This window comes from Sarcophilus harrisii, chromosome 2 (genome assembly GCF_902635505.1).
Source record: "Sarcophilus harrisii chromosome 2, mSarHar1.11, whole genome shotgun sequence".
Lineage (NCBI taxonomy): Eukaryota > Metazoa > Chordata > Mammalia > Dasyuromorphia > Dasyuridae > Sarcophilus > Sarcophilus harrisii.
This window is the reverse complement of record NC_045427.1, coordinates 493,488,583-493,515,671: the sequence shown is the minus strand read 5'-3', so window position 1 is coordinate 493,515,671 and position 27,089 is coordinate 493,488,583. Positions and strand designations below refer to the sequence as shown.

Genomic DNA, 27,089 nt, shown 5'->3' with positions numbered 1-27,089 from the left:
TGGATACAGGAGGCAATTGAGCCTCCTGCCTGGCCCTGATTGGAAGGTAGAACTGTTCTTGAAGAAACAAGAGATGTGTAGTTTAAGAAAAGTGGGAAAGTAATTTTTTTAGATGCTTCTTCTCTGTGATGTCTTGTTGAAATGATTAGATAAGAGCTAAAAGATACTTGTCCTTAGCCTGCTCCTTATCCCAATTATATATTTATACTACCCTCCATGCCTAAACCCACTTTTGTGTTTAATCTGTCATTCAAATGTCTCCATATCACAGAACTGGAAGATCTTAAAGTTGAAAGGAGAGGACTTCTGAATTGAATGAGGCAGGCAGATCAACTCTGCACCTACTGCAGCAAAAACCTAAAAATTGATCTAGACTGAATAATGATCAGGAAATTCAATGAGCAACTACAGTAAGTGACTTTTGCTATCCTAAAACTGTATAAAAAGTCAGCCAGAAGTCCATGGGCAGTAGGAAAGGGGGGTCCAGTAAAATCAGGGCAAAGATAGGTAAACAAACCTGCAACCTCAGTTCAGCCAGAAACACATGTAGCCTGAAGGACTCTGTATTGAAGGAAACAAAAATGGAAGGCTCCAGTAGAAAGTCCCAGCGTGGTCAGGACCCAGTAGCTAGGACCTTGAAAACCATGAAGACCAATCGCACAGGTGTGTGGTGATAAATGTTTCACCACCAACGCTCTGCTGCTCATGGCACACTGTTAAGATTAATTTGCATCATGAACATTTTCTCTATCACTTTTAAGTTCTGACAACACAAATCAAGCCCTGATTTGTAGCTGCTGATTTCTTGGGAATAAAGGCTCATACTGAAGATTTAATAGTCAGCATTTTGGGAGCCCCTATGAGTTGTCCCTATGGGAGCCCCTGATAGAGACCAATGTTTGGCAGGGTTTGAACGAGGCCAGTCCAGGCCTCTACTAATCTGTCCTGGGACTTATCCTGAGAAGGCCTTAAGACCCAGAAATTGGAACTTTAAAGATCTAGGGTAGGAGGAGAATAACTCTACAAGTTGGAAGGAAAACTAGAAGACTTAGGTCAATAACAAGCAGAGCCAATCTTTCCACCTAACAGAGCAGGAGAAGGAAGAACCAATCCCTAGTATAAAATCTTAGTTCAGGCACTAAGGCTAGAGTGATAAGTAAATCAGAAATAAACCGATTATTATAAAAACTTATTATAGATCCAGGGGTGTCCCAATACAATCTAGTAGAGGACTAAATACTATAAAGAGAGATTCAAGAGATGCTTTTCTGTCACTTCTGCTCCAGGATTTTCTGGAGCAAAGCAAAATGACTTAAACTACATAATAATCCTTATAAATCTTTATTTATTTATTTATTTTACGGTCCTCTTACTGCAGTTTCAGGACCCTTCACAATTCTATTACCACCATCCCTGATATACCAAAGGCTTTGTTAAAATGAAATTGGAATGGAGGTTAATGGCACAATAGGTTAATTAATACAGGTCATCTAATTAGCTTAGAGGGCCAACAAGTAAAAAGAGCCCAAGACAATGGAACATAGTCAATAAACATTTATGTATTTATCATGTGCTAAGTGCTGAGGAAAAAAGAGGCAAAAGACAGTCTCTGACCTCAAGGAGACTCCAATCTGATAGGGAAGACAGAAATGTCCAACTTTGCATTTTGGAGTTCTCTTGAAAAAGATGCTGAATATATACTTATTTTGTTTTTAATTTATACTTTAACATATTTAACATGTATTGGTCAACCTGCCATCTTGGGGAAGGGGTGGGGGGAAAGAGGGGAAAAATTGGAACAAAAGGTTTGGCCATTGTTAATGCTGTAAAATTACCCAGGCATATAACTTGAAAATAAAAAGCTATTAAAAATTAAAGAAAAAAAAAGAAAAGAAAAAAAGAAAAAGATGCTGGAATGGTTTGCCATTTCCTTTTAAAAATCATTTTACAAATGAGGAAACTGAGGCAAATAGCATTAAATGACTTGCCCAGAGTCACATAGATAGTAAATATCTAAGGCCACATTTGAATTCAGATAGAATCTTCCTGACTCCAGGCCTAGTGCTCTGTCCACTGTGTCACTTTACTGTTCTCTTACAATGTTGTTATTTTATAAGTTGTCCCCTTAAGTCTGCTTTACTTTGCATCAGTTCACATAACTCTTCCCAAGTTTCATTTTTGATGATCAAACATTTTTTCTATTCATCCTCACCTCTAAATAAAAAATTATATAACTCTTATAATGAACATAGTCAAGTAAAAAAAAAAAAAGCCTACATTGGCCATGTCACAAAATGTATATTTCATTGTGCATTTTAGTCTATGACCTTTTTGTCATGAGGTGGGCAACGTTTTTTATCAGCCCTCTAGAATAATGTTTGATCATTGCATTGATCAAAGTTAATTCTTTAAGGACTACCTGTTTTGACACAATATTAATGTCATAAATTATTCTGCTGGTTTTTCTTATTTTACTTTGCATCAGTTAATATCAATCTTCCCAAGTTTCTCTGAAACGGTCTCTTCATTTCTAATAGCACAATAATATTCCAATATATATATGCATACATATATCCCCGTAGGTACCATTTATTTTCCACTACAAAAAGAAATACTATAAGAACTACATTAATTTTGTCTGTACAAACCTTTTTATATAATCAAAATTATTCATTTTATTCTTGTGATCTATTCTTCGTTTGGTCATGAATTATCATCCTGCTTAAGGATCAGAAAGACGATTTCTTCTTTGTCCTTCTAATTTGTTTATGATATGACCTTTTATATTGAGATCATACTCATTTGGAATTTACCTTGATATATAGTATATCTCTATCTCTATCTCTATCTATCTATCTATCTATCTAGTATAAACTAAACAACATTTCTTGATTGCTATTCAGTTTTCATAGAAGGTTTTGTCAGACTGAGTCCTTACTTAAGTGGCTTATGTCTTTGGTTCTAGCAAATACTAGATTATAAATTTTTTGTCTGCTTTTTTATGTTGTGTACTTATTCTGTTCCATTGATTAAATAGCTAGTACCAAATTGTTTTGATAATTTCTCCTTTGTAGTATTGTATGAGATCTAATACTGCTAGGTTCTTTTGGGTGGAACAGTGATCACTAACCCAAAATAATTCAAATAGATGTTTCTCAGATCCATAGCAGAAAGCAGTTTATTCAGTTTCTGCAGAAAAAGGGCATCACCTCCATTAGCATAGTTTAATGGAGTGAAGCAAAGGACAGGCAACAGAATAGATTTTTTTATATCCTGAAATTTTATCACATCTTGGCCCCAGCTATCCCTGACTTACTCCACCCTCAGGGTTCAAGAACAAGGGGACTATAGATTATAAAGCTAGTTTGTGCAAGATTAAGAAAGGGTACAGGCAAGGGGGGGTTTCCTGGGATTGTAGCCCCAAACTTTGGCAAGGGTAAGTTCTCTGAGAAGGTCTCACCTTGATCCCACATAATGCTTCCTCTTTTTGACCATTTGAGGACTTCTCACACCAATCCTGATACAATTTTTCAACTCCTATATCTATCTCATCTTCAGAACTTCCCCTATCTTCCTGATTTATGGGCTCCCACCCCTGAATCCTCATTAATTGGATATTACAGAAGTTATAGGACATGAATCTCCACCTTTCATTACATAGCCAGTCCCTGCTCAAGGAGCTTACATTCTTTTAGGAGAAGGTAAACTCCACCCCTGACTATTCCTTGATGTCCTTGTGAACTTCAATTCTCCAATTCAAGTTTTATCTCTCTAATCCAATTTTCACAACCGTGAAAAAAAACAGTGCCCATCTATTATTCATAATTCCACTTTTTTCTTTTTAATAATTTGGTTTCCACATCCTTTTCTAACCCCTCACATTTGGCTAATAATTTTTTACATCCCACTTCATAAAAGACTATTAACCTCTGCACAGATCTCCTTACACAGGATGGATAGTTAATCCCTGAATTCTTAGCTAATTCTTCTGATAGGCCTGTACAAGGAGAGAAATTTCCAATTGTAATTAATACATGCTCCTCCTCTTCCTCCCATTAACCTTACTCACCTCAAGTTTCATTTGTTTCTAAGCTTCATGCTTTGATTTATTACTGAATACCAATTATAGAGGGGTCGTCTCCTTCCCTCGTCATCTGAGGGATTTACTGGGCACTTCCCCTTTCACTGGATCACTAGATCTAATGATCCCAGGGCCCTGGTTCAGCTCGGTTTACTAGACACTGCCCCTTTTGGGGGCTCTTTTCAGCTTTTACACCAGGGTATATGCCATATACCTTGTGTAACTATTTCTCTTACCACTGCCCAGGCTTTTCCTCTTTTTAGTCTGTTGGAGCTTCTTCTGGTTTCTACTCTGGTGAGTTCAACTCTTTGGGCTCCTGCTTTTCCAACAGTGGGATCTTCCCCATCACGTCCAAAGACTATTGGGGCTGTTCCCCTAACAAATGCCTGCCTTTGGGAGTGACAAGAGTTGCCAGTGAGAGAGTACAATCCTGGACGAGCCCCCAGAAAACGGCATGTGACAGCAACCAGTAACCCAAAATAATTCAAAGATACATTTTTCAGAATCAGAGCAGAAAGCAGTTTATTCAATTTATGCAGAAAAAGGATGTTTTCTCCATTATCATAATCTAATGAAGTGAGACAAAGGGCAGACAACAGAATCTTGGGCTGCAGCTGACCCTGACTTATTTCACTTTCAGGGTACAAGAGCAGGGGGACTATAGTTTGTATGAGATTAAGCAAGGGTACAAGCAAGGGGTTTTTCCTGGAACTGTAGCTCCAAATTATGTCAGGGATCAGTTCTCCAAGAAGGCCTCACATTGATCTCACATACTTTCCTTCCCATTACCCTCCCTAAGATTCTTGACTTTTTGTTCGTACAGATAAATTTCTAGTTTTTTTTTCTCCTAGTTCTATAAAATAATCCTTTGAAACTTCAATAGAAGCAACACTGGGTCCAGAGCCAGAAAGTCCTGAGTTCCTCTTTGTCTTCTGACATTCATTAATTGTGCAACCCTGGGCAAGCCACTTAATCTTGGTTTGTTTCACTTCTTTCAAATGTAAAATGGAGATAATAGCATCTCTACCCTAGGTATGTGAAGATCATATAAGATTGTTGTAAGAAGTCCTTAGCATAGTGCTTAATGCGTAATAGGTGCTACATAAATATTTATTCCCTTCCCTATCTTTGCTGAATACATAAATTAATTTAGGGTAATAATTTTTATTTTATTGGTTTGCTCTGTCTGAAAGCAATTATTACTTCAATTATTTTGGTCTGTCTTTATTTTTAATAAGCAGTATCTTATGGTTGTATTCATATAGCTCTTATAAATTCCAGAGGAGGCAGATTCTCAAGTTCTCTTTCTATAGTTATTTTAAATAGAAATTCTCCTTTTTCTTCCTTGTGAGCTTTGTCAGCAATATACAGAAGTACTGATGATCTCTGTGTGGATTTATTTTATATTATGCAACTTTGTTCAAGCTATTGTTTAATTTTTAGTTGACTCTCTAGTGTTAAATACATTATCTTATCATCTGATAAAAAGGGGGTTTAGTTTTTCCTTCACTTATGCTTGTTTCTATTATTTCTTTTTCTTTTCTGATTTCTATAGAGAGCATTTTTAGGACTCTGTTAAATGTAAATAATTACAATGGACCTTTGTGTAATATTCTTCTCTGTATTGCTCTCTTGGAGCAGGTTTCTTTTCAGTTCAATAATTCAGTTCAGATTCAATAATCACCTCAAATGCAGCCAGGAGTTAAAGTCCAAATCCTTTATTGTCTCTTTCCAAGTTTTGTCTCCTTTCCTGTGGCCTAGTTAGCTTTCTGGAGGTCTATCTCTCTTTCCTTGGTTCTGAGAGGCCTGCCAATAGTCCTTTGCTGCTGCCAGCTTTTACCTCTAGCTCCCGCCAATTGAGCTTCTAGTGAGCTTCTGTCTTTGGCCCTGAAAGCTTCTGCTTATAGATGCTCTCTTAAAGGTGTGAATCTTGTGGAATTATAGTAAATACGAAGTACATGTAAATTAGAGAATCATTATCTCATCAATTCCACTGACTTGGCTCCTTGTAAGAATCTAACACCTTTACGTTATCCCTGATCTTATTGGAAAGGACTCTTGGCTTATCCCCATTACATATATTGGTGGTTCTTGGATTTAGTTATATACTATTTACTTTGTTAAGAAAGTCCTTTTATTCCTATTTTTGTGTGTGTGTGTGTGTGTGTGTGTGTGTGTGTGTATGAATGTGTGTGTTAAACAGAAATGTTTTTTTCTTTTGTCAAAAAGTTTTTTCTTTGTTTAATGACAAGATTCCTCAGGTTCTAGGTCTTTCATCTTCTGGATCAAGAGCAGATAAACTGAAGCCCTCCTCTTTGTGTTGGAGTCTATCCCTGATATTCTCTCCTTTGGAGATCAATATTAGAAGTCCTGTTCCTCAAACTGACCCTGAAGTTCTCCCCTTTCTAAGGAACAAGATTAGAGTGATAATTATGCCTTTGTGGTCAGAGGATGTCACATTAGAATCAGGGAATGAATTGTGTATTAGCAGGGGAGTTAGGCTGTATTTCTTCTTCCTACTCCAACATCTTGACAAATTTCTTCCATATCTGTTTCTTTGGCTCTGATCTTTTTTTGTTTCTCACCTGAACTACTTCTGATTATATTTCATTTCTTGGAGCTTTCTATACTTTTTGAATTTCTTTTTTTTTGCAGTGCCTAGTCATGGGATTGTGTTTTTTTCCCCATAAATCATTTTAAATATGCTTTCCTCAAGTCTAGTATATATGTCTGACTAGCCCAGATTCCTTTCCTTCAGTTTTGTAAACTCTCTGATGCTCTGGTCACTTTCTCCCAATGTAGTTGGTTGTTACGTCAATACCACCATCAGTTGTTTCTGTAGGACAAAATTGAATCTAAAAGTAACAATGCCTTTTACTGCTTGCTCAAATTTATGGGAAATGAAATAGTCAGAAAGGCATGCTTTTAAGAGATGATTTATTACAAGCAAATTGGGACTTTTGCAGATTTCTGGACATTTGAAGGATCCCTCATAATTATATATTACCCTTTGATAATCTTATAATCAATATTCTGAAAGCATCATTTATAGCATGATATAGGTATATCATATATACCTTATTTGATATTATGTTATGCTATGGTATATATATCTACAATTTTATCACTTCGTTTTTTTCTCTTTTTACCATACTTCAATGATCAGGTGATTCTAATAACAACAGCTAGTGTTTATAGTACTCTTGGCTTGCAAAGCACTTTGCAATTCTGCAAAGCAATTCTTACAAAACACCCTGAGAGAAGGGGCACTATTATTATTGCCATTTCACAGATGAGAAAATTGAGACACAAAACACAAAAGACTTGCTCAGTATCATGCATTTAGTAATACTGGATTTGAAATAAGATCTTCCTGACTCCAAGTAGTGTTCTATGCATTGTTGCTTTTGTTATTTGTCCTTCATTCTCAAAGAGAATCATGACATCAGGAAGCTGATGCTATGACATGCAAATGAGTTGGATTAAGTGAGGGAGGGCTGTGTAAGGTCACCTGCTTTACCTTCTCTACCAGAGCCATCTGGGTCCAGTGGTCCTGGATGTAGTGGAAGAGACCTGCTACTTCTATAGATGTGTAATTTAACATAATGGTAATCCTCAATTCCTTCCATTATATTTGTTTCCTTTAAACTTCTTTCTTTGACTATATTAGAGTCATAAGTCTTCCTATCAAGTCTTAGTGATACCTATGGGATTATATTGACATATTTATTTTAGAATTTCAAGTTCACTTTATTACCCATACTCTTTACATTGATATAGTGACATCTGCAGTCATATGTATTTTTTCCTGATCTTTTTTTCTTGTGTAATAACACAAGTTATTAAGTGGTACTTGTTATCCTCCAAGTTATCATATAGTTTTGTATAGTTTATTTGGGGAAGCTAGGTAGCACAACAGATAGAGAACTGAGCTTGGCGTTAGAAAGACTCATCTTCCATAGTTCAAATCCACCCTCAGACATTTAACTAGCTGTGTGATCCTAGGTAAACCATTTAGCCCTGTTTGCCTCATTTCCTCATCTGTAAAATGAACTGGATAAAGAAATAGCAAATCACTACAGTATTTCTACCAAAAAAACAACCCACCATCAAACTATTCAAAAACCCCCAAACAAACAAAACTCAAGTACGGTCATAAGGAGTCAGATGTGACTGAAAACAAATGAACAGCTTTTATCTGGGCATTTTTAATCCTTCCCTAAAATCGTTTTGATCAAGTTAGTGACATTGCTGCCAAACATATTCTTCTCAGAGTCTTTGGTTTTGTTATATTCCTTTGTCAAGAGTTATAATTCAAGAAAATGTAAGGATTGTTCTCTAGCACCTATCATAGAGACTAGTGGATATTTAATGAATGTTTACTGTTTTTGTCAATAATATAATAAATCATAGTCCAGAAAGCCAAACCTTAGTTTTGCTTTTTTGTTGCTGTTTTGTTTTTGGGGGAGACTACTAATTTTATCTCTTTGTCTTTTTTTTTTTTTTTTGAAAGGAAATTGGGGTTAAATGACTTGCACACAACTAAAAAGTGTGAAGTGTCTGGGGTCCATTTGAACTCAGGTCTTCTTGACTCCATGGTCAGTGCTGTACCCACTGTACCATCTAGCTGCCCCTGGCAATAACTCTATAATTAGCTTTCTACTTTCCTTCTTCTTGCTATTCCAAAGTCATGATCTTCAAACAGAAAATAAGATAGACAGACATCCTTGTCTTAAAGTCCTTCATTTTCCTACTTAAGATTTAGAAGAAAATAAATATCATAAGTATTGGTCAGCTCTCTTATCATGTGTCCATTCTACACTCCAGGAAGAAAGCACAATTATAGATTAAACAAGTTGGGAGTACTTATGTGTCCCCCATCCATATGTCTTCCTCCTGCTGTAAATAACAGGAAAGCATCTCCTTTGTTGGTATCTTTCATTTCCTTTACTGTTCTCTGGCACATAGAATGTGAAGCCTTTAGAAATCTGGACCATCTTTAGTGAACTCAACCTTATAGTTACAGTGCTATAGAAAATTCTCTTTGTCCTTTGTCATATTTTTCACCTCTCTAACACTGAGTTTGATTATTCTTGGGCTCCTTAGAATACTTCTTTCTGGTTTCCTTCTTGTATTATTTCTTCTGTCTTTTTAATGGACCTCTTCTTTCTTGTATTAAGATGAAGAATTAGAAGGTATTCGTCAAACCTTTTATTTTCCTTTAGTTGAAAATAAAGCTTACAACTATAGTGTATAGTTGGGGACCACCTCAGGAATATAATGGTAGATACCCCTGCAAAAAACTCAGCTTTCATCTATACCTTTAAAGATGTCAAGTTCAACTACTAAACTCTGTGACTAGCCCTGGGAACTCCTTCAGAGTATCTATTTTGGCCATTAATCTTTCAACAAGTCATTCATTCTTGTTGTTCCATTGTTATAGTTGTGTTTGGCTCTTTATGACCCCATTTGGGGTTTTCTTGGCAAAGATACAGGGTTTGTTTGCCATTTCCTTCTTCAGCTCGTTTTACAGAGACAGGGATCACAGGGCTAGTCAGTTGTCCAAGGCCAGATTTGAATTCAGGAAGATGAGTCGTCCTGACTCCAGATCAGGCACTCTATCCACTGTACTACCTAGCTGCCCCTATGAGCAGGCTTTTATTCAGAAAAATGAACTTTATTGAGGATTGAACGTTTGGATATCGGTACAAAGTAAATGACTCTTCTGGGAGCTGTCCCCAAGTAATACCTGTGGCAAGTAACTCCTATGGGAAGGCAGTGGCAAGAGCCAAAATGGTATATAACTCTGGAGACAGCAGGACCCATTTCTCCCCATGAACTCCTCTAGCATAACTTGAAGTTGCCCTCAATCTTAGGCCCTGTTTCCTTAGGAGGAGGAAATTAAACATTTCCCTCTTCTCTTTAGGATCCTATTGGTAGACCTCAAAAATCTTTCTGGTTCCACAAAATGGTCTTTGGAAGAGTAGAACTTTAATCACAAGACTACATAACCAGGGAATGTGCCGTGAGAGTTGGCAGAGAACAGTGTTTCAGTTTGCAGTCAGGGTCTATAAGAACAGGATAATCACCCAATGCAGTCTTAATTTGAACTCATGGCATAGCTCATTTCCTCTTTCTTTCTTTGTAAAAATCATGGCACAGAGTTTCATCCAGCTCTTCAATTCCATTATTTTAGTTGATTGTTTTTTGTTTAATGAGCTAAGTGGGTCAGTGGATAGAGCATTGGGCCTGGAATCAGGAAGTCCCGAGTTCAAATTTACCCCAGTTACTTACTATCTGTGTTACCCTGGGCAAGTCACTTACCCTGTTTGCCTTAATCTACTGAAGAAGGAAATGGCAAACCACTTCAGTGTCTTTGCCAAGACAATTTCATGGGCAGTGTGTGTTCTATGGTCCATGGGGTAACAAAAAATCAGATGTCACTGAACAACAATCTGTGTTTGATACTGTCCCCAGAGCCCTGGACAAAATACTAATTACCAACAATTTAAGCATTTTCTTCATTTCTTTATTAATATAGAAAAGGGTCCCATGGTGAATGGGCTGGTACAAATACTGTTGAAATAACTGATTTAAAAAAATAAGTCAAGGAGGGTAGATGGAAGATGCTCTGCATTAGGTTGCTAGTCTCATTGACATTACCTAGCAGTGCCCCACTGAGGCACGGGAAGTTGATAGACCAATAGCATGATACAACTGGCAACAATGAGAAAAGGCTGAGATTGAGAGAGCAATCTCTGCACTGAGGACAAGTTGGTGTGAGGCTCCCTAATAGGGCCAGTGGCTTTGGGTTGGGGCTGATAGCTGGTGGCAAGACTCTGTTAATACTAGGGGATTCCAGCAACAGGGGGAGGGGGTAAGGTCATTGCCTTCATCTCCCCATCAGGGATCACTCTTAATCCACGAGGGGCTTCAATGCCCAAGGCACAGAGGGAGACTCAGAGGCCTTCCAGTGAATAGTCAGGAGGGGGCAGCGTAACACTAGCCTTAGTCTATGGTTTAATGCCAACCCCAAGCTGAGCTGGAACCAGGAGGGGAGGGGCTGCCGCCCATCATAGATGGGAACGGAACATTGAGACACCAATGGGCCAACACCTCCGGAGTTAATAACTAGATACATCCAGATATATGTGGCAGCTGGGCCCGCTTCATTCTCCAAGAATACAAAATGTGGAGATGCACTGTCATACAGAGGAGACCTGAAATTTAGTCCTAGCTTACTAACCTTATACCCTCAGATAAGTCACTTATTTAGGCCTCCATGCTGTTAGAGAAAAACAGTGAAACATGATCTCTAAGGTCTCTTCGAGCTCTAAGAAACCCAAAGGAATAAGGATTTCAGGTCTAAGGATAGGTTCAATGCAATGAAAATGGGCCTGAGCTATCTGGGTCTAAGCTACAGGGGTCTGCCCACATTAAAAAGGTTGGAAAATATAAGAGATGTGTCCATGGAGGGCCTATTCCCAGGAATAGTCATGGGAAATCCCCAATCTTCCTAGGAAAATCTAGGGAAGGTTTGATAGTCATAGTTTTTCTGTTCTACATGAGGAGAGGTGACCCCTACCCTTTGGCACATTAGGTGTAGGAAGAGGAGAGTACATGAAATCTATAGGTTTATGCAACACTTAAAATCAATTCATTGTTTAACACTTTGGCATGAGAGAATGGGATGGGATCTATGATCCTTTATGGAAATCCCTAGGGTGGGGAAGCTCCAGGCCACTACTGCCTTTCATCTCCAGGATGTGGACAGGAGGGGCTGTTCCATCCTATTATCCTGCCCCACCCTTATGAAGAATATGTGACTCTGCCTACACAAGGTATTGGTGAAGGGAAGGAGAGAGGGAAGCAGAGAGGGAGATGAGGGCTGGGTTTCTATGCTCTTCCTTCCTGAGGTTGGTGGTTCAGTCCACAGATTCACAGATCTCTTCCACCACAGAATTGAAGATGTGTGGTTGGTCTGCATAGACATGGTGTGAGGCACCCTCAATCTCCTACAGGAGGAAGGAGAAATACTCAGGAGTAGGATAGAGGAAATCTTCCCAGAGATTAAAAAGTTCTACGATTCTTCCTACTTTCAATTCACTACCCCTCACATTACATTGCTTGCAGGAAATGAGCAGTCCCGTGGGAGCTGCTGGAACCTCAAGCCATCATATATTTCCCCAAATTCCATTATCAAGCCCATATTTATCCTGCCTTTGCCCTCACCCTCTAACCTTAGAGCTGGCACTCTTGAGCCCACAGTGAGAGTCATCCCATTCAAAGATACCAGATTAATAGGAAAGGTAAAGGAGAGGAAAGAAAAGGTAGAATTTCAGTGGCCAGCCACCCTACCATTGTCATCACCTTTGATAACAACTACAACATGAAACAGCGGGGAAGTATTTAAATGCCTTGGGCAGATGGTACAAATATGGTGCTGGTTGAGAATTATTCAGGTACTGTTCTGGACACATCTGTGTATTTAGCAATTCAATAGTTTGGACCCTTTGAGTCCCTCACTTTGCTCATGTTTCCTTCCTCAACTTCTACCCCAAACCGCTGCTAACCTCTCTTAACGCCAGTGCATTCCCCCTGCTGACTACCTATAATTTACCCTGTATATATCTTGCTTGTATGTAGTTGCTGCATTTTGTCTCCTCCAGTATTTAATAGCTGGCATGCAATAAAAGCTTGCTGATTGACTAAACTCTTAACTCTGGGACCAAGAAATGATGTCAGGCCACCCCCACTTATCCTCTTGTCTTTCCCCAGCTGAGTCATTTTCCTCTTTTACTTCATATGTTCTCCATTTAGAGTCATAGAAGCACTATGAGTTTTAGCTAAAGTATTTTTTCCACCTCTCATTGTCATTCCCCATTCCACCCCAACTTACCACATCTCGGACATAGGAGCCTGGCCTCCTAAGTTTTACTTTCTCTCCAGTGCTGGTGTCTATCCAGGTATTAGCTCCATAAATCATGGTGATGGGCACATCTTTCCGAATTAGGTGGATTCGCTCTAGCATGGGGCGCCGGGCCCAGCCAAAGGACTCCATCATGGCCTTGAATGCTGTTTCCCCACTGGCAATAGAAAGACAGGCTTAAAATAGATTAGAGACCCCGATCTTCATCTGCCAAGCACAAAAAATTATGGATTAATTATGGATTATTAGTCATTAGAGGTCAAGAACTGGAGAAGTCTGCCTAGAACATCTTTGTATCCTTTATGATACCTGGCATGATTCCTTCCCCATAATGAGCACTCAAATATGTGGAAATAATTAAATTACTGAGGTTCTTTGTTATAAGAGATTAATTTGGACACAATGATGGACTTCCTGGCAGTAAAATATTGGGAGATCTTACTGAGAGGTGAAATCTTAATATTTAAAAAAAGCCACTTACCCAATTTGATACTAAGTGAGAAGTATCAAATTTATTTTGCCACCTGAATGTCTTCTCAAAAGGGCTAACTAGTATATCATTTCATGAAGCTGTTTGCAAGGTTGGGAAGGCACGAATTTGGGTTACTTTAAATAAGTCTTCCTTAGAGTCAGAAATCCAATATGGATTTCTGGAGAGAAGAATTGAGGTTGGATTTCTGGAAGCTAACTTGAATCTGTTGCCAAGACATAGGATCCTAGGCCATCAGAGTATCAAAAAAGCTTAGTGGTTGTCCAGTTGCTAATAACCCTCCCTAGTCTATATATATATGTGGGTTCTATCCCTAGTCCCCTTATAGGGCTTTACCATCCCTTTAATGGAGAAGAAGCAATAAATATTCTGATATTGTCAGGAACTGGTTATTACATGGAGTTACTTACTATCTTTGTCACAGAAGCAAGAGCTCTCTGAGCAGTCTATCTGATACTCTCAGGAACTAGTTATTATTACATGGAGTGAGTTACTATTCTTGTCTTAATCACATGTTCTCCTGGGAACAGGGAAAGTATTTGTAACCTTGATAAGGGACTTAGTATAGTGGAATAATAACAATTTGGGAGACAGAGGAGGATTTTGTAGTGCTGGAGTAGTCTTTCATGAGAGTTCCTCATCCAAAACAAAAAAATCCTTTCCTTCCTCCATTGGGATTTGGGAGGGTAACCAGCTGGGTAGAGCATGGTAAGGGAAAGGATTGATAGGAGTGGGTCTGATGAGTGAGATCAGAAGCAGGATTTGGGGGAAATCTGGGTGTATGAAGCCCTAATTTTTTTTCCTGTGGAGTAGTCTCTTGCTCTTCAATTGATTGGGCTATTCTAATTCAGTTGAGTCTATGTTGTATGTGTGAGAGAGTCGACAAGATGTCCCCCCCTTCATTGTTCTCAAGGTTGACTCACCTAGGATTCTGGGCATTACAGTGGTAGATATACTCTGATATTGTGTCATCATCAAAGAAATCAGCAAATTTTCGTTTAAAATCAGGACGAAATCGTTGTATTAGGCCAGGCCCTAGGAAAAAGGAGACGGGGCAAAGAGTCTGATCAGTGCCAAATAAAGAAATGGAATACACATAACTAGATCACCAGAGCAGCCAGTATATTCCACAAAAAATTCAAGGTTACCAGGAGATTTTTCTTTTCAAAATTTTTAAGTCTCTAAACATTCCATGCTTGAAAATAAGGTATTTCTCAATATTACATGACACATTACTCTTCTTTCCCCACATATAACTCTTGCCTGTTTTACATATACTTGGCTTAATATTTTATTTGTCTGAAGCAAGGCATGGGACTAGGTGACTTTACTATCCTGCTGAGTCTTGGGATCTCTGAAATAGCACAGGCTTTCAAAATAAGAGTTAGTCCTAAGAATGATTATCTAGATCAATTCCCTCCTTTTTACAAAAAAGACAACTGAAAACCAAGGAAGGCATGTGGTGTATCTGGTACATCCAAATTACATACAGCTCTCCCCAACTCCTGTTATCTTTTCACTTAGAAGAAATAAAAAAGTAAGTATCCTTCTTGATAATAGATAAAGGAAGCAGCAGTATCTCTCTGGTTTCTCTAAGGATAAAAAATGGATCCCTAATTTCAGAAATAGAGGGGAATCCTAGATGGGGAAACTCCCTCTACAAATTCAATTATTCTACAACTTAGGGTTTTAGAGAATGACTTGGAGAAACAACAATTCTTGAACATTTGGTCTCAGGACACATTATAAGTACTCTAAAAATTATTAAGGGCCCCTAAAGAACTTTGTACTGATTATTTTAGAAATTAAAACATCTTGGTAATGTTACCAAAAGGGCCTCTGGGAGTCCCAGGAGTCCTGAACCACACTTTGAGGACTATTGGCCTAGAGTTCTGTTGTCTTATTTAGTAAAGTCCTGCAGGTGGGAGGTTTGAACCCTGGTCCTATGACACCATCAAATTCAGAACTCTTTACAATCCACCAGAAGGATAAAAGTTAAGCCAGGAATTTCCTCTCAGGTCCACTGACTTATTTTACAAGATTTTGCTGAGAGTATTCTGAGGACAAAAATTGCTTGATTGCCCAAACTGCACAAATAAGACCCAACAGTCAACTTCTTATCAGTTTCTCCTCTTGCCCTGTTTAATTCTCATTCTCTTACCTAATTCAGTTTCAATTGATCAATGATGGACCGAAGCAGCTACACCCAAAGGAAAAAAAAACACTGGGAAATGAATGTAAACTGTTTGCATTTTTGTTTTTCTTCCCGGGTTACTTCTACCTTCTGAATCCAATTCTCCCTGTGCAACAAGAAAACTGTGGATCTGCACACATACATTGTATCTAGGATATACTAGGACATATTCAACATATATAGGACTGCTTGCCATCTAGGGGGGGGGGTGGAGGGTGGGAGGGAAAAATCGGAATAGAAATGAGTGCAAGGGATAATGTTGTAAAAAAAAAATTACCCAGGCATGGATTCTGTCAATAAAAAGTTACTATAATAAAAAAAAAAATTCTCATTCTCTTTTCCCCCTCCTATGATTCTGTGATCCTATTGTTTCTTCTCCCCTCTTCAAATGAAAATTGGTGATCAAAAGCAGCTCAAGGACCTTTCACTTCTCATCTTCCAAATCAGTCACCTACCATCTTCACTAGAGTATCCCTCATGTTTATTTTTATCCTTGGCCAAACACAGAAGAGTTAGCAAAGTGTGGGAAGCTAAGAAAGGAAGAAAAGGAGCTTGCTTCTGTGGAAATTGAACGAACTGTACTGACTCCATCTTATGACTCAATTCCTGATCTAACAGAGTTCCCTTTTTATTCAATTATGGGTCTAGTCCAACTTCTGTCTTGTGAGAAGATGGTATTGAATTATGGAAAATTTAAGAAAACTTTATTGCCCTGTTTGAACCTGGCCCTGCTTGGCTGAGAGGCTAGATTACCTCTTACCAGTTGCTCAGAGACCCTTAACTAAGGATCTAAGTTATGTTGATCAGAAACCCAGTCACTTAGAGGGAGTGGGACACTCTTTTTCTGATTTCAGAGAACTGCACCTATTAGCTTCATTCCTTCCAATTTGGAAAATCTCTAACCTTTCTTCCAATTAGAAATCAGATGTCCTAATTTTGTATTCTCTCTTGTATGTTGTTTTCTTTTAATTAGTGTTATTTGATTAATTGTTTTAATACATAACAATCTATCTTACTCTGTACTCAAGGTCTTTGGATTGACTGGGGAATCCACTGACCCATTTATTATGCTTATTTTGCTAATAAATTGTATAGCTCAGATATTTCCTCAGCTATACACTTCAGATATATAGACATGGGATCCAGAACTATTTTGTTCTTCCTAGAGGTAGCTTAGCTTAGCGAATAGAGAGCTAGCCTCTAAGTCTGTGTTCCAGTCTTGCCTGTGTGACCCAAATCAGTATTGTCAAACTTAAATAGAAACAGAGACCACTAATCCATACATAAGGATCCCTGCAGGTTACATATTGACTTAGTTTTTAAAATGTAATACCATCTATATTACTGTTTTTGTAACTACTTGAGGCTGCATGTAACCCATGGCTGGCAATTAAAATTTGTGTTCTAGGTAACTCAAAGAAGACTCCGCATTGCTGAGAAGCTGCACTTGTAGAGGAAGTTTCCTCTGGATTTTCCCAAATCCATGAAATAATGGGTCTAGTTAGTCTCTAGCTCTGGAGAAACCTGGGAGACACAATTTATTTGTTTATCCATTAACATGGAGGATAATTTACTTTTTATCTGTTGAAAGTGAAAAAATACCCAACTGTGGAGAAGGGTTGTTGGAAGGTGAACAGCAACTTGCTTAAGAATGCAGAAAAAACCGTTTTCTTTTGTAGGGTCAAATGCTGGCCCTGCTGTGACCCTTGTGTGATCTGGGGCAAGTCATTTAATTTCTCTAGACTTTTATTTCCTCATTTGTGAACCAAGAGGGTTGGACTAGATGGCCTATGAAGTTACTTCCTTGGGAAATGATCCTATTAGAAATCCAGTGTTCTCCTTGGCTGCACAGCTCATTCTGCTTTCTCAAGTCTGTGTTCCAGTCTTGCCTGTGTGACCCAAATCAGTATTGTCAAACTTAAATAGAAACAGAGACCACTAATCCATACATAAGGATCCCTGCAGGCTACATATTGACTTAGTTTTTAAAATGTAATACCATCTATATTACTGTTTTTGTAACTACTTGAGGCTGCATGTAACCCATGCCTGGCAATTAAAATTTGTGTTCTAGGTAACTCAAAGAAGACTCCGCATTGCTGAGAAGCTGCACTTGTAGAGGAAGTTTCCTCATCTGGATTTTCCCAAATCCATGAAATAATGGGTCTAGTTAGTCTCTAGCTCTGGAGAAACCTGGGAGACACAATTTATTTGTTTATCCATTAACATGGAGGATAATTTACTTTTTATCTGTTGAAAGTGAAAAAATACCCAAGTGTGGAGAAGGGTTGTTGGAAGGTGAACAGCAACTTGCTTAAGAATGCAGAAAAAAACCGTTTTCTTTTGTAGGGTCAAATGCTGGCCCTGCTGTGACCCTTGTGTGATCTGGGGCAAGTCATTTAATTTCTCTAGACTTTTATTTCCTCATTTGTGAAACAAGAGGGTTGGACTAGATGGCCTATGAAGTTACTTCCTTGGGAAATGATCCTATTAGAAATCCAGTGTTCTCCTTGGCTGCACAGCTCATTCTGCTTTCTCTGTTTCTTGTAGGTGAAGATAGAGGCCCTCAGACCTCAGTTAAGAGACAGCAGATTTAGCTCAACAGTGAAAAAAGGTGATGCTATTAAATGTTGAGGTTTACTCCTTTACTTTTTGAGAATAAACTCCTGTGAGGAGGCACAGGGCTTCCAAAATGGAATGGGATGCATTTAGAAAGATAAGAGATTTTTTCTTTTTAGAGGGACTCACCCCAGGGTCCAGCCACTCTCAAGACAGCTAAAGGATTAGAACGTCCCAGGACAGAGACGAGAGCCTTAACCCAGGTTGGAGGTGCCCGGATTTCACTGGGGTCGGTAGGTCGGAGGGGGAAACCCCAGGGGTCCACTAAGATGAGATGCTTGACTCTGTGTTAAAATAGAGAAAAAACAAAGATCAATAGCTCAGACAATTAACAGCTCATGACAATCCTTAAATCTTCTCAGAAGGAAGAAAGGACTGATGGTCCAAGATAGGGAATATGACTGGGAAGTGAATCATTCCACAGACCCACTAGATCACTTGCTGTATTCCATTTCTAGGCTCTGCCTTTGTACAAACTGAGCCTTATCTATGAACCCCACTCCCTTAATGGCCACCTCTCAATTCCTGGATTCTTCTACAGCTCAATTCAAATCCCACCTCCTACAAAAGGCTTTCCCTCTTCCCTGCCAAAACCAAAACCAAAGCAGCTTTATGTTTACTTTGTATGCATGTTATATCTACTTATATGACATAAGTTTCCTGAGGGTAAAACCTTTTTTGTCTTTGTACTCCTGACACCTGGCACATAATAGGCATTTAATAAATCTTCATTGAGTTACTGGCCAATGGAATGGGCTTTGTTGAGGCAAAAGAGAGAGACTCATCCCTTACCTTTCAGGATATTTGATAGAGTAAGATGTGGCGAGGAATCCTCCTAAGCTGTGTCCTAGGAGAATCATGTTGGGGATACCCATGGTCTCTCGCCAGGTCTCTATAGAGGTCACAAACTCATCCTCAGCACCTTGGGCATCACGGGGAAATATTGGCCGTGAACTTCTCCCAAAGCCCAGCAGGTCGAAGGTGTGCACTGTACGTCGAGTACTCAGTGAATCCATGTTTAAGATCCAGAGACCCACGCCACCCCCAAAACCATGCACCATCACCAAGGGCGTGCGATCCTCCAACTCTGGGCTCACTGTAACGGTCCAGATCTTGTTATGATTTGGGAGGGACACATAACGGGCCAAGAACTTATTCTGGAGACCTAAGGAGAGTGGGAGTCCATGGAAAATGAATAGTCTTTCAATTGATGATGTTATAGCATTGGCTATATTTTCAACATAGACTCTTAAGTATTTTCAATACCAAATCTTTGACATCACTGACTTCCTGATATTATTTTCTATGCTTCCCTGTATCCCTACACAGAAAAATCCAACTTTTTATACATAATATAAACTAAAACATTCCCCCGTCCCAAACATGATTTCTTAGTTTGCCCTAGTAACCAGAAAGCATAAAAGAAGCTCTTTATTTCAATTTTTTTCTTGCAACTGACTGCTAGGTTTTCTTTGGGCTGACACTTTGGCCAGTGCTAATTTGCATGGCTTGCTTAGAATGTAGTCTAAGGCAGATCAGGGTAGTTGTGAGGTGCAATTCTTGACTTCTAGGCCCATGTTCACTTGGATCCTGGGGGCTGAGAGTCCTGCCTATTTAACAACTATGGGGGTTTTGTTTACTAATTCTGGAACACAGCATAGCAACAAAGGAGTAGATTTTTGCCATGTGTTTATTTTGAAAAAATAAATGCATATCTAGAAAGAATCCACATTGAGTTGAGCAGAGGATGGGCAGGAATGGTGGAGCTGGTGAATGTGAACAGCCCGACCTTCTGGCTGAGGCCAGGGGATTATAACATTGTACTGTGAACTTGAGGTGAGGGTCTATTTTTTGACTCTTTTTTGTATTCCCAGAACTTATAGTAGGTACTTAATACATGATTATTGACTGATTTGACAGTTATATGACTTTTTTAGGGTAATAAAGGACATACCTTGGGAGATGATATTTGGCAAATGTGGAATTGTGATTCAGAAGCGCGGGAAAGAGCCAAAAGAGTACAAGTTATTCTATGTGACTATGTGTAGCCAATGGGGTCAACTCTTACTGTGTGATACAGGCTATGGGAGCAAGTTCTTGGCAGTCCAAAACAGCTGTGACAACCAGATAAGTGCTGTTGCATGATAGTGTAGAGCATTAAAAAAATGAAATGATAAATAGTCATGTGTGTGCCAATGAGTGTGTTGGAAGAGTTAAGATAGAATGTGTATGTCTGGAAGAGGAACTTTGGCCCTGGCATTAAAAAAACAAACAAACCACTAAAGATGTTTATGATCAGAAAAAGAAAATGGGCCATTATTGTAGTAAGAAAGGAATGAACTGGTATCTGTGTAACATTAAAGGAATTGAAGAAAACATCCAGTGTATTGGATGGATATTTTATGATGACAATCTTATGGAAAGACAAAAATAAGAAAAAAAAAAGAATTGATTAAAATGAGAAGGCATGAAGAAGTGCCCCTTGAGGCTATTCATCAGCCCATATGTTTACTGAAAGGTTAAAATAAGAGGGGGAAAGTTGAAGAACCATGATCCCTTAGAATCAATCCCTTCCTCAGCTTCTTTTCTCTATCCTCTGGCTTGCCCAGTGAATTTAGACTTTGGATCTGCCCCTCACCCTTTTTGGGAAAATCCCTGAGACAGGACAAAATGATCTTGCCTACTTACACTGTAGGATCCTGGCTTCCACATTCTTCAGCTGAGACATCGAAGTTGGACACCAGGTAGGTAGCCAGCTACTCAGCCAGCCCTGAGGCCTGGGATTGGGGAGAGACATAGACATTATGTGATTACATTAGAAGGGGAACACAGATTCCCTTAGCTTTGTTGACAGCCACACAACATTTATCAAGCAACAAATGTCATCTCCCGGCTTGTTTGTGTCAAATCTTCGCAAGCAGCACTCTTTCCTACTTAACTGTTAAAACTGTTTTTCTTCTTGGGTTAGTGGCTACTTGCAACAACACACACACACTAATATAACCTATTTACATGCAGAGAATGTCACTCACCTATATTCAAAGAGATCAAGAACCGACCAGACACTTTTTTCCCCTGTGATCCTTGAAGATGACCTTCACTAAGCAGGCTAAATTACCATAAGGTCTGCCAGCTTTTCCAGAGTAGCAGGCCTGGCTTTCTCTCTCCCTTTCTGCTCCTAAAAATATGACCTCCCAGATTACTAGTGATGTTCAATTTCATTCTGGGGGTAGTTCAACCCTGAATAAAGCAGGGGCAAATGGAGAGGAGCAGAAGGTAGGAGTTAGGAAACTTGGGTCCAATTTTTGGTTCTGGCTCATTGGATGTAAGTAAGTCACTACTCCCTGGGTCTCAGTTTCCAAATTATAAAACTGAGGAGAATAAGCCTCTACTTCTCATGCAATGGAGACAAGTGAAATAATCAACCTAATTTTCATTTAATGTGCAGGAAAGTAATTTCTTTTCCCTCCTGTGTTATCTTATACTTATCTAAAACTCTGACCCAGAGGGAAAATTTCCAGGTAGGTAGAGACTTCCTTTTTCTCAATATAAGCCTCTAGAAGGGATCTCCTTTATAGTGGGGCTATCCTAATCAAAATCTTCCACGATACCTTTCACAGAATCCTACCATCAAAAAGGATAGCAAAAGGTCATTTGGTCTAGCTTCCATCTGTTAAGGCAATATAGCAGGTGATTTATAGATTCAGGATAGTAACACTAAGATAATCTTCTGATGTTTACTGTAACATAAATGACCCTGTATTGTCTTAGTTTGAGAAACAGCCTATCAAAATATAGAAAAAATTCAATCACTAGAAACCATCAAATGAAGATCTTCCTTTTTTCACAAATTATTAAGGCATTATGGAGTGGTTACAGTGTGTAACAGTGGAGTGAGCATCCAAATGATAAAATTATAGATCTTATAAAGCTATTAAGTGTGGGAGAAAAAGCATGGACTAACAGCTATGAGTCTTGGACTCTAGTCCTAGCGCTTCTCCTAATTTGCTGTGTAGTGTAGGATATATCATTTTACCTCTATCGGCCTAGTTTTCTTAATTTTTGAATGACAGCATTAGAATAGATGACCTTGAAAGGTGTCGCTAACATCCTGAGATTCTGGGAGAAGGAAGGATAATTGAACTGAAAGAAGACCTGATGAGAAAATAGAAGGATAAACATGCTACTATGTGATACTATACAAGATACTCAACCACTCAATGCTCTGGGAAACTCTCTAAGATTATAAGGTTGCAGAGAAGGTACCTACTTGTATTTGGAAAGAAAGGGGTTTCTTCACCAGAGAATCCCTTGAATCAAAGAAACAATAACTCTATTCCCTCTCCCTTCATTTCCAGGAGGTGTAAGTAAATCCGATAGAAGTCTGTTGTAAAGAGGTTGTTGGATTTGACTCAATATGTAGAAGACACTTTGAATCATGTGAATTCTCCAAAAATGTAATAAGTTTATTTGAAAGCTATCACTTAGGGTCTTCAAGTGGAATTTAGATGACTACTTGTCAGGGATGTTAATGAAGAGGTGTCTGTTCAGATATAAGTGAGGTCTTCTATCTACTTCTTGAGATTTAAGCATCTTGAGAGATAATACCTTAAAGAGAGCTATGCTTTGACCCAGCTGATTTTGGTGTGTCTGGTGATTACAACATACTATAGCATTCTCTTGATCCTCAAAACAACCTCAAAACAAGGCCATAATGCAAATATTATCTTCATTTTACAGATGAAAAAAAGCTCAGAGAGATTAAATTGCCTAAAGTTACATTGCAATGAAGCCCAGGATTGCACCCAATCCTGGGTTCAGAACTTTAGAACTACTAGGTCTTGCTTTTTTTTGGCTCCCTGAGACTGATCTGGGACTAGAACATGGTTTGTTTTTTAATTATAACCTTGACATCTCTTCTATACAACCCTAATCTGTTAGCCAAAGAGCAAATCTCTTTAAAATACTTTGTGCCCATGCCCTCTGTGGCTCTTTATTTATAGAACTGAGTTCATGATCTTGCCCCAACAGCTTTGTCCCCTATCACTAGGACCCTCTGTATAGCCAGCCCATGCTACAACAAAATTAGACTACTAGGTTTATCTTGTATGTGTTAAATTTCTTCTGTTACTCATGGAGCTTTCCTCAACTTTCCCTCTCCTATGTACTTCATTTATCCTTCACAGATGATCCTAGAATTATAGATCTAGGACTGGATCTATGCAAAAAGAGATCACCTATTCCTCATTTTACAGATAAGGAAACAGTCAGGACTCGCTAAGGGTTACATGGGTAATAAACACTGGATATAGGATTTGAAGCTAGGACTGTGCTACTTTTACTTAGTTCCTGTCCACAATAATCTTTTTCTCCTATGGCACTCACTAGCTGTACCACTTACTGGCTATGGTGTATTGTTTTATGTATGCCATGTCTCCTATACTGCTATTACTGTTTTATTTTTGCTACTGAAGATTGATCTGTGATTAGAACACAGGTTGATTTTTAACTGCACCCTGGAAATCCTTGAGACCAGAGTGTAGTTTATATTCTCTGATCCTTAAAGCCTTGAACACAATATTCAGATTTCAATAAATATTGCTTAAACTTAAAACTGTTTAGAAAGTCGTCAAATAACTATGAAGTAAAATTTCTCTAGAAAGCGGATCATTTTATTAAGCAGCTACTATGTGCCACGAAGTATATGCTAAGCATTTTACAGATATTATCTCATTTGATCCTCAAAATAACTCTGAAATGTAAGTGTAGTACTACTCATTTTAAAGTCGAGGAACCTGAAACAAACAGATTTAGTCACTTGCCCAGTATTACACATTAGTGTCTAGGTCACATTTGAATTCAGGACTTCCTAATTCCAGGCCCAGTATTTTTTCTACTTTGTTAACTACTTGCCTTTACTTCTAACAATGAGATCATTCTCCCCCCCTCTTTCCTTCCCCCTCCCCCCCCCAAAAAAGGGAAATGGATGATCTGATGAGATAACCGAAGTGACAAAGATTTCTACATCATTAGCAATGGCCAAAGCTAACTGTTAGTGATTTTTATAAAGGAGATTCCCGAATGGGATGGGAGGTTAAATATATTGTGTATACATACTGCTTCACCTATCTGAGATTTCACCTATAAAATTAGGGAATTAGATGAAATAATTTTAAAAATACAACTGTACCAGTTGACATTTGTATAAGGCTACATAACATTTTACATGGACTGTGTCATTTGAGACATTGTCCCAACAACCTCATGCAGTAAGGACTATAATTATTATTACCCCAATTCATAGGTGTGTTAAGTGAGATTCAAGCCAGCTAAGCTAATAAGTAACAGAGCTGAGTCTCAAACTGGGGATTTCAGACTTCAGCCTGCTATACGACAGAGGCTTTCAGCTTAGAAAGCTATACTCTTTGAGCTTCTCAAGAGCTGAAGGAAGGCAATTCTTTTTCCCTCACTTTTTTGAAGGCCACTTTTCTTTAGGAAATGCCAATTCAGAACATCTGAGAAGGCAATAAATACACGTGCACCAGAAAAAGGGTAGGTTCTGTTCCCAAGTAAGGTAGACAAGGCTAGCTGCTGAGTCATTCTTCATAAAGCAGTTGTTACTTTGCCTTAGGGAAGAAGGTTCAGGCAACAAAATAAGAACCCCAAACTTGATTGTAGATGAAATGAAACTACTGAAACTCTAAATTCAAGATGCTACCTTGTGAGGATAATTACCCAAGCCAAGATTTGCTTTTGGGAAAGAACCAAATAAATGAATTTCCTTACTCTGCTTCTGACTCCTTCAAGCACAGAAAAATACTCCATTCCTTCCCAAGCTTTTTCTAATCTATACAAGTGAAAAAAAAAAGTTTCTCCCCAGGACTCTTCACTACGGGCCTGCAGAGACATGTTGGAGAGCATTCCTGGGGCAAATGAAAAATAAGCTTCCCAGCTCTTCCTCCCAACTCCAGCCCAATCAGTATTCCACAGCCATCCATTCTCCAGAAAACTACAGGCGCTACAGCTAATGATTCCAAGATTTTCCAAACCCCTCAGCAGCAGGGGATCTTAGTAACAATAGGATGGGAAGCAGGAAGTGAAAGAATATACAGGCTATTACAGCTTTCAGCCAAGCCTCTGTCCTTTCTAGCCCTGCATCCGCCTTCTCTTAGCTTAGGTAAAAACCCTCGTCCCTCCCCTTGGAGCAAGACTGAAAAAAGGCAGGGGATGTCTAAAACCAGGCCTCTGCATCAGAGGGTCCTAAATTTACGACCACAGAGAGAGAGAGAAAGAGAGACAGACAGGGAAATTAACTCACTGCTGCTCCAGATCGTCAGCCATAGTAAACAAGCCAGGCTGGGTAGAAGTGAGCCTGCCTGTCCCTCTTCCTGACGGCAGCACCAGCTGACATCGAAAGCATTGGCTAACCAACTGGGGGAGTGGCCGGGAGAGCTTAGGAGAATGATGGGGTAAGCAGAAAGGTGGGTGGGACAAAGGGGATTATGAATGGAGTGGGAGGGGTTCAGGTGGGAACAGAGAAGTGGATAAGTGGGGAGCTGAATTAAGCAGGCATCTGCTGGGTTTCCAGATGAGCTGTCCCCCTCCTAGGGTAAATGCTTTAAGAAGATTTGCCTCCTCCAAAGAGTCCCCAGCTGTGTGCACTTTGAGTGGCCCTGCGGCCGAGGCTCTGGAAAAATGATGGGAGGTAGTGGTGAACGGCAAAAGTGATAGGCTAAAGAAAGTCTAAACTGTCTATGCTGATACTATTATATCCCTTACATCTCCATTGTAGTGTCCTACAACTTAAGATCTTAATCTTCTGTCGTTTCCTTGACCCGGATATTCTTTTTAGTCTTTAGTTCAGTTCAATTAAGTGATACCAAAGTTTTGTACAAGTCTACAAAACTAAAAAAATGAAAGTTTCTGCCAGCAGAGATTTTACAGTTGTGATGGGGGTGGAGGAATAATTCATTAACACAAATATAAGGCAAAGTGTGACAAGGGCAAGGAAGATTCAATCAAAATATTTTTTAAAAATAACTGAAAAAGGGAGAAAGATCTCTTCAGCTGGGGAATTTAAGAAAGGCTTTTCTTAAATAGAAAGCTCTCAAAAGGTTAGTGGTATAGTGGGGTTATGTTCCAAGTAAGGACTCCTGAGAATATGGGATGTTGCTACTGTTCAGTCATTTTCAATCTTGTCCGACTTTGTAACCATTTGGGGTTCACTTAGCCAAAAGATACTGAAGCAGTTTGCCATTTTCTTCTCCATCTCTCTTTTTTTAAACAGATGAAGCAAATAGGGTTAAATGACCTGTCCAGTATCACCCAAGTGTCTGAGGCCAGATTTGAATTCAGGAAGATGTTTTCCTGGCCCCAGACCTGGCCTTGTATCCACTGCACTGCCTAACTATTGAGGTTAGCTTTAGTATTTAATGGGCAGTTACCCCAGTCAAACTGAAACCTATTGAAGACCTTATTTTAAAAAGGCCAAGGTCTCCCAAGGTCTCCCACTGCATCCAGGGCCATCTCTAGTCCTCCTGATCTATATCTGGCCACTGGATCCTGATGGTTCCAGAGGAAAAACTGAGGCTAGTGACCTTGTAACCTCCCTCACTTCAATCCAATTCACTCGCCAGTCAGATCATCCTTCTGATATCATGGTCCTCCCTGAGAACAAAGGACAAACAACTGTAACAACTTCTGGGATTATGACAGTGCTGGCACTATTATCAGAAACAGGAAAGTTGGGAGAAGCAGGTTTGGGAGCAAACTAGGA

At 39.1% G+C, this 27,089-nt stretch overlaps 1 protein-coding gene and 1 long non-coding RNA gene across 3 annotated transcripts; one reads left to right on the top strand and one right to left on the bottom strand.

The window, feature by feature from the left end:
- On the top strand, window positions 1-18,433 carry LOC116421811. Its single transcript, XR_004232346.1, has 3 exons — window positions 1-99; window positions 272-410; window positions 18,245-18,433. It is a non-coding gene; the product is annotated as an uncharacterized LOC116421811 (long non-coding RNA).
- ABHD4 (abhydrolase domain containing 4) lies at window positions 10,589-25,748 on the bottom strand. Of its 2 annotated transcripts, none has more exons than XM_012544943.3 (7): window positions 25,632-25,748; window positions 21,002-21,090; window positions 19,106-19,478; window positions 18,443-18,597; window positions 14,424-14,535; window positions 12,981-13,167; window positions 10,589-12,096 (listed from the first exon to the last, which is right to left on the bottom strand). In XM_012544943.3, the coding sequence occupies exons 1-7, from the start codon at window positions 25,652-25,654 to the stop codon at window positions 12,007-12,009; spliced, it is 1,029 nt and encodes a 342-aa protein (XP_012400397.1). In that variant the 5' UTR covers window positions 25,655-25,748; the 3' UTR covers window positions 10,589-12,006. The 2 variants fall into 2 exon arrangements, with proteins under 2 accessions (XP_012400397.1, XP_031810880.1); XM_031955020.1 differs by lacking the exon at window positions 25,632-25,748 and adding an exon at window positions 21,346-21,491.
- Between the last annotated feature and the right edge of the window lie 1,341 nt (window positions 25,749-27,089).

What these genes read in the sequence shown, in the direction of transcription:
- ABHD4 (XM_012544943.3), bottom strand. Translation starts at nt 25,654, where the DNA reads ATGGCTGACGATCTGGAGCAGCA. An exon ending in GGAAGCCAGGATCCTACAGT is followed by an intron (nt 19,479 to 21,001) that starts GTAAGTAGGCAA and finishes CACTCTCCTTAG; the next exon opens with GTCTCCAGAATAAGTTCTTG. An exon ending in GAGAGTGGCTGGACCCTGGG is followed by an intron (nt 14,536 to 18,442) that starts GTGAGTCCCTCT and finishes CCTTTTTCCTAG; the next exon opens with GGCCTGGCCTAATACAACGA.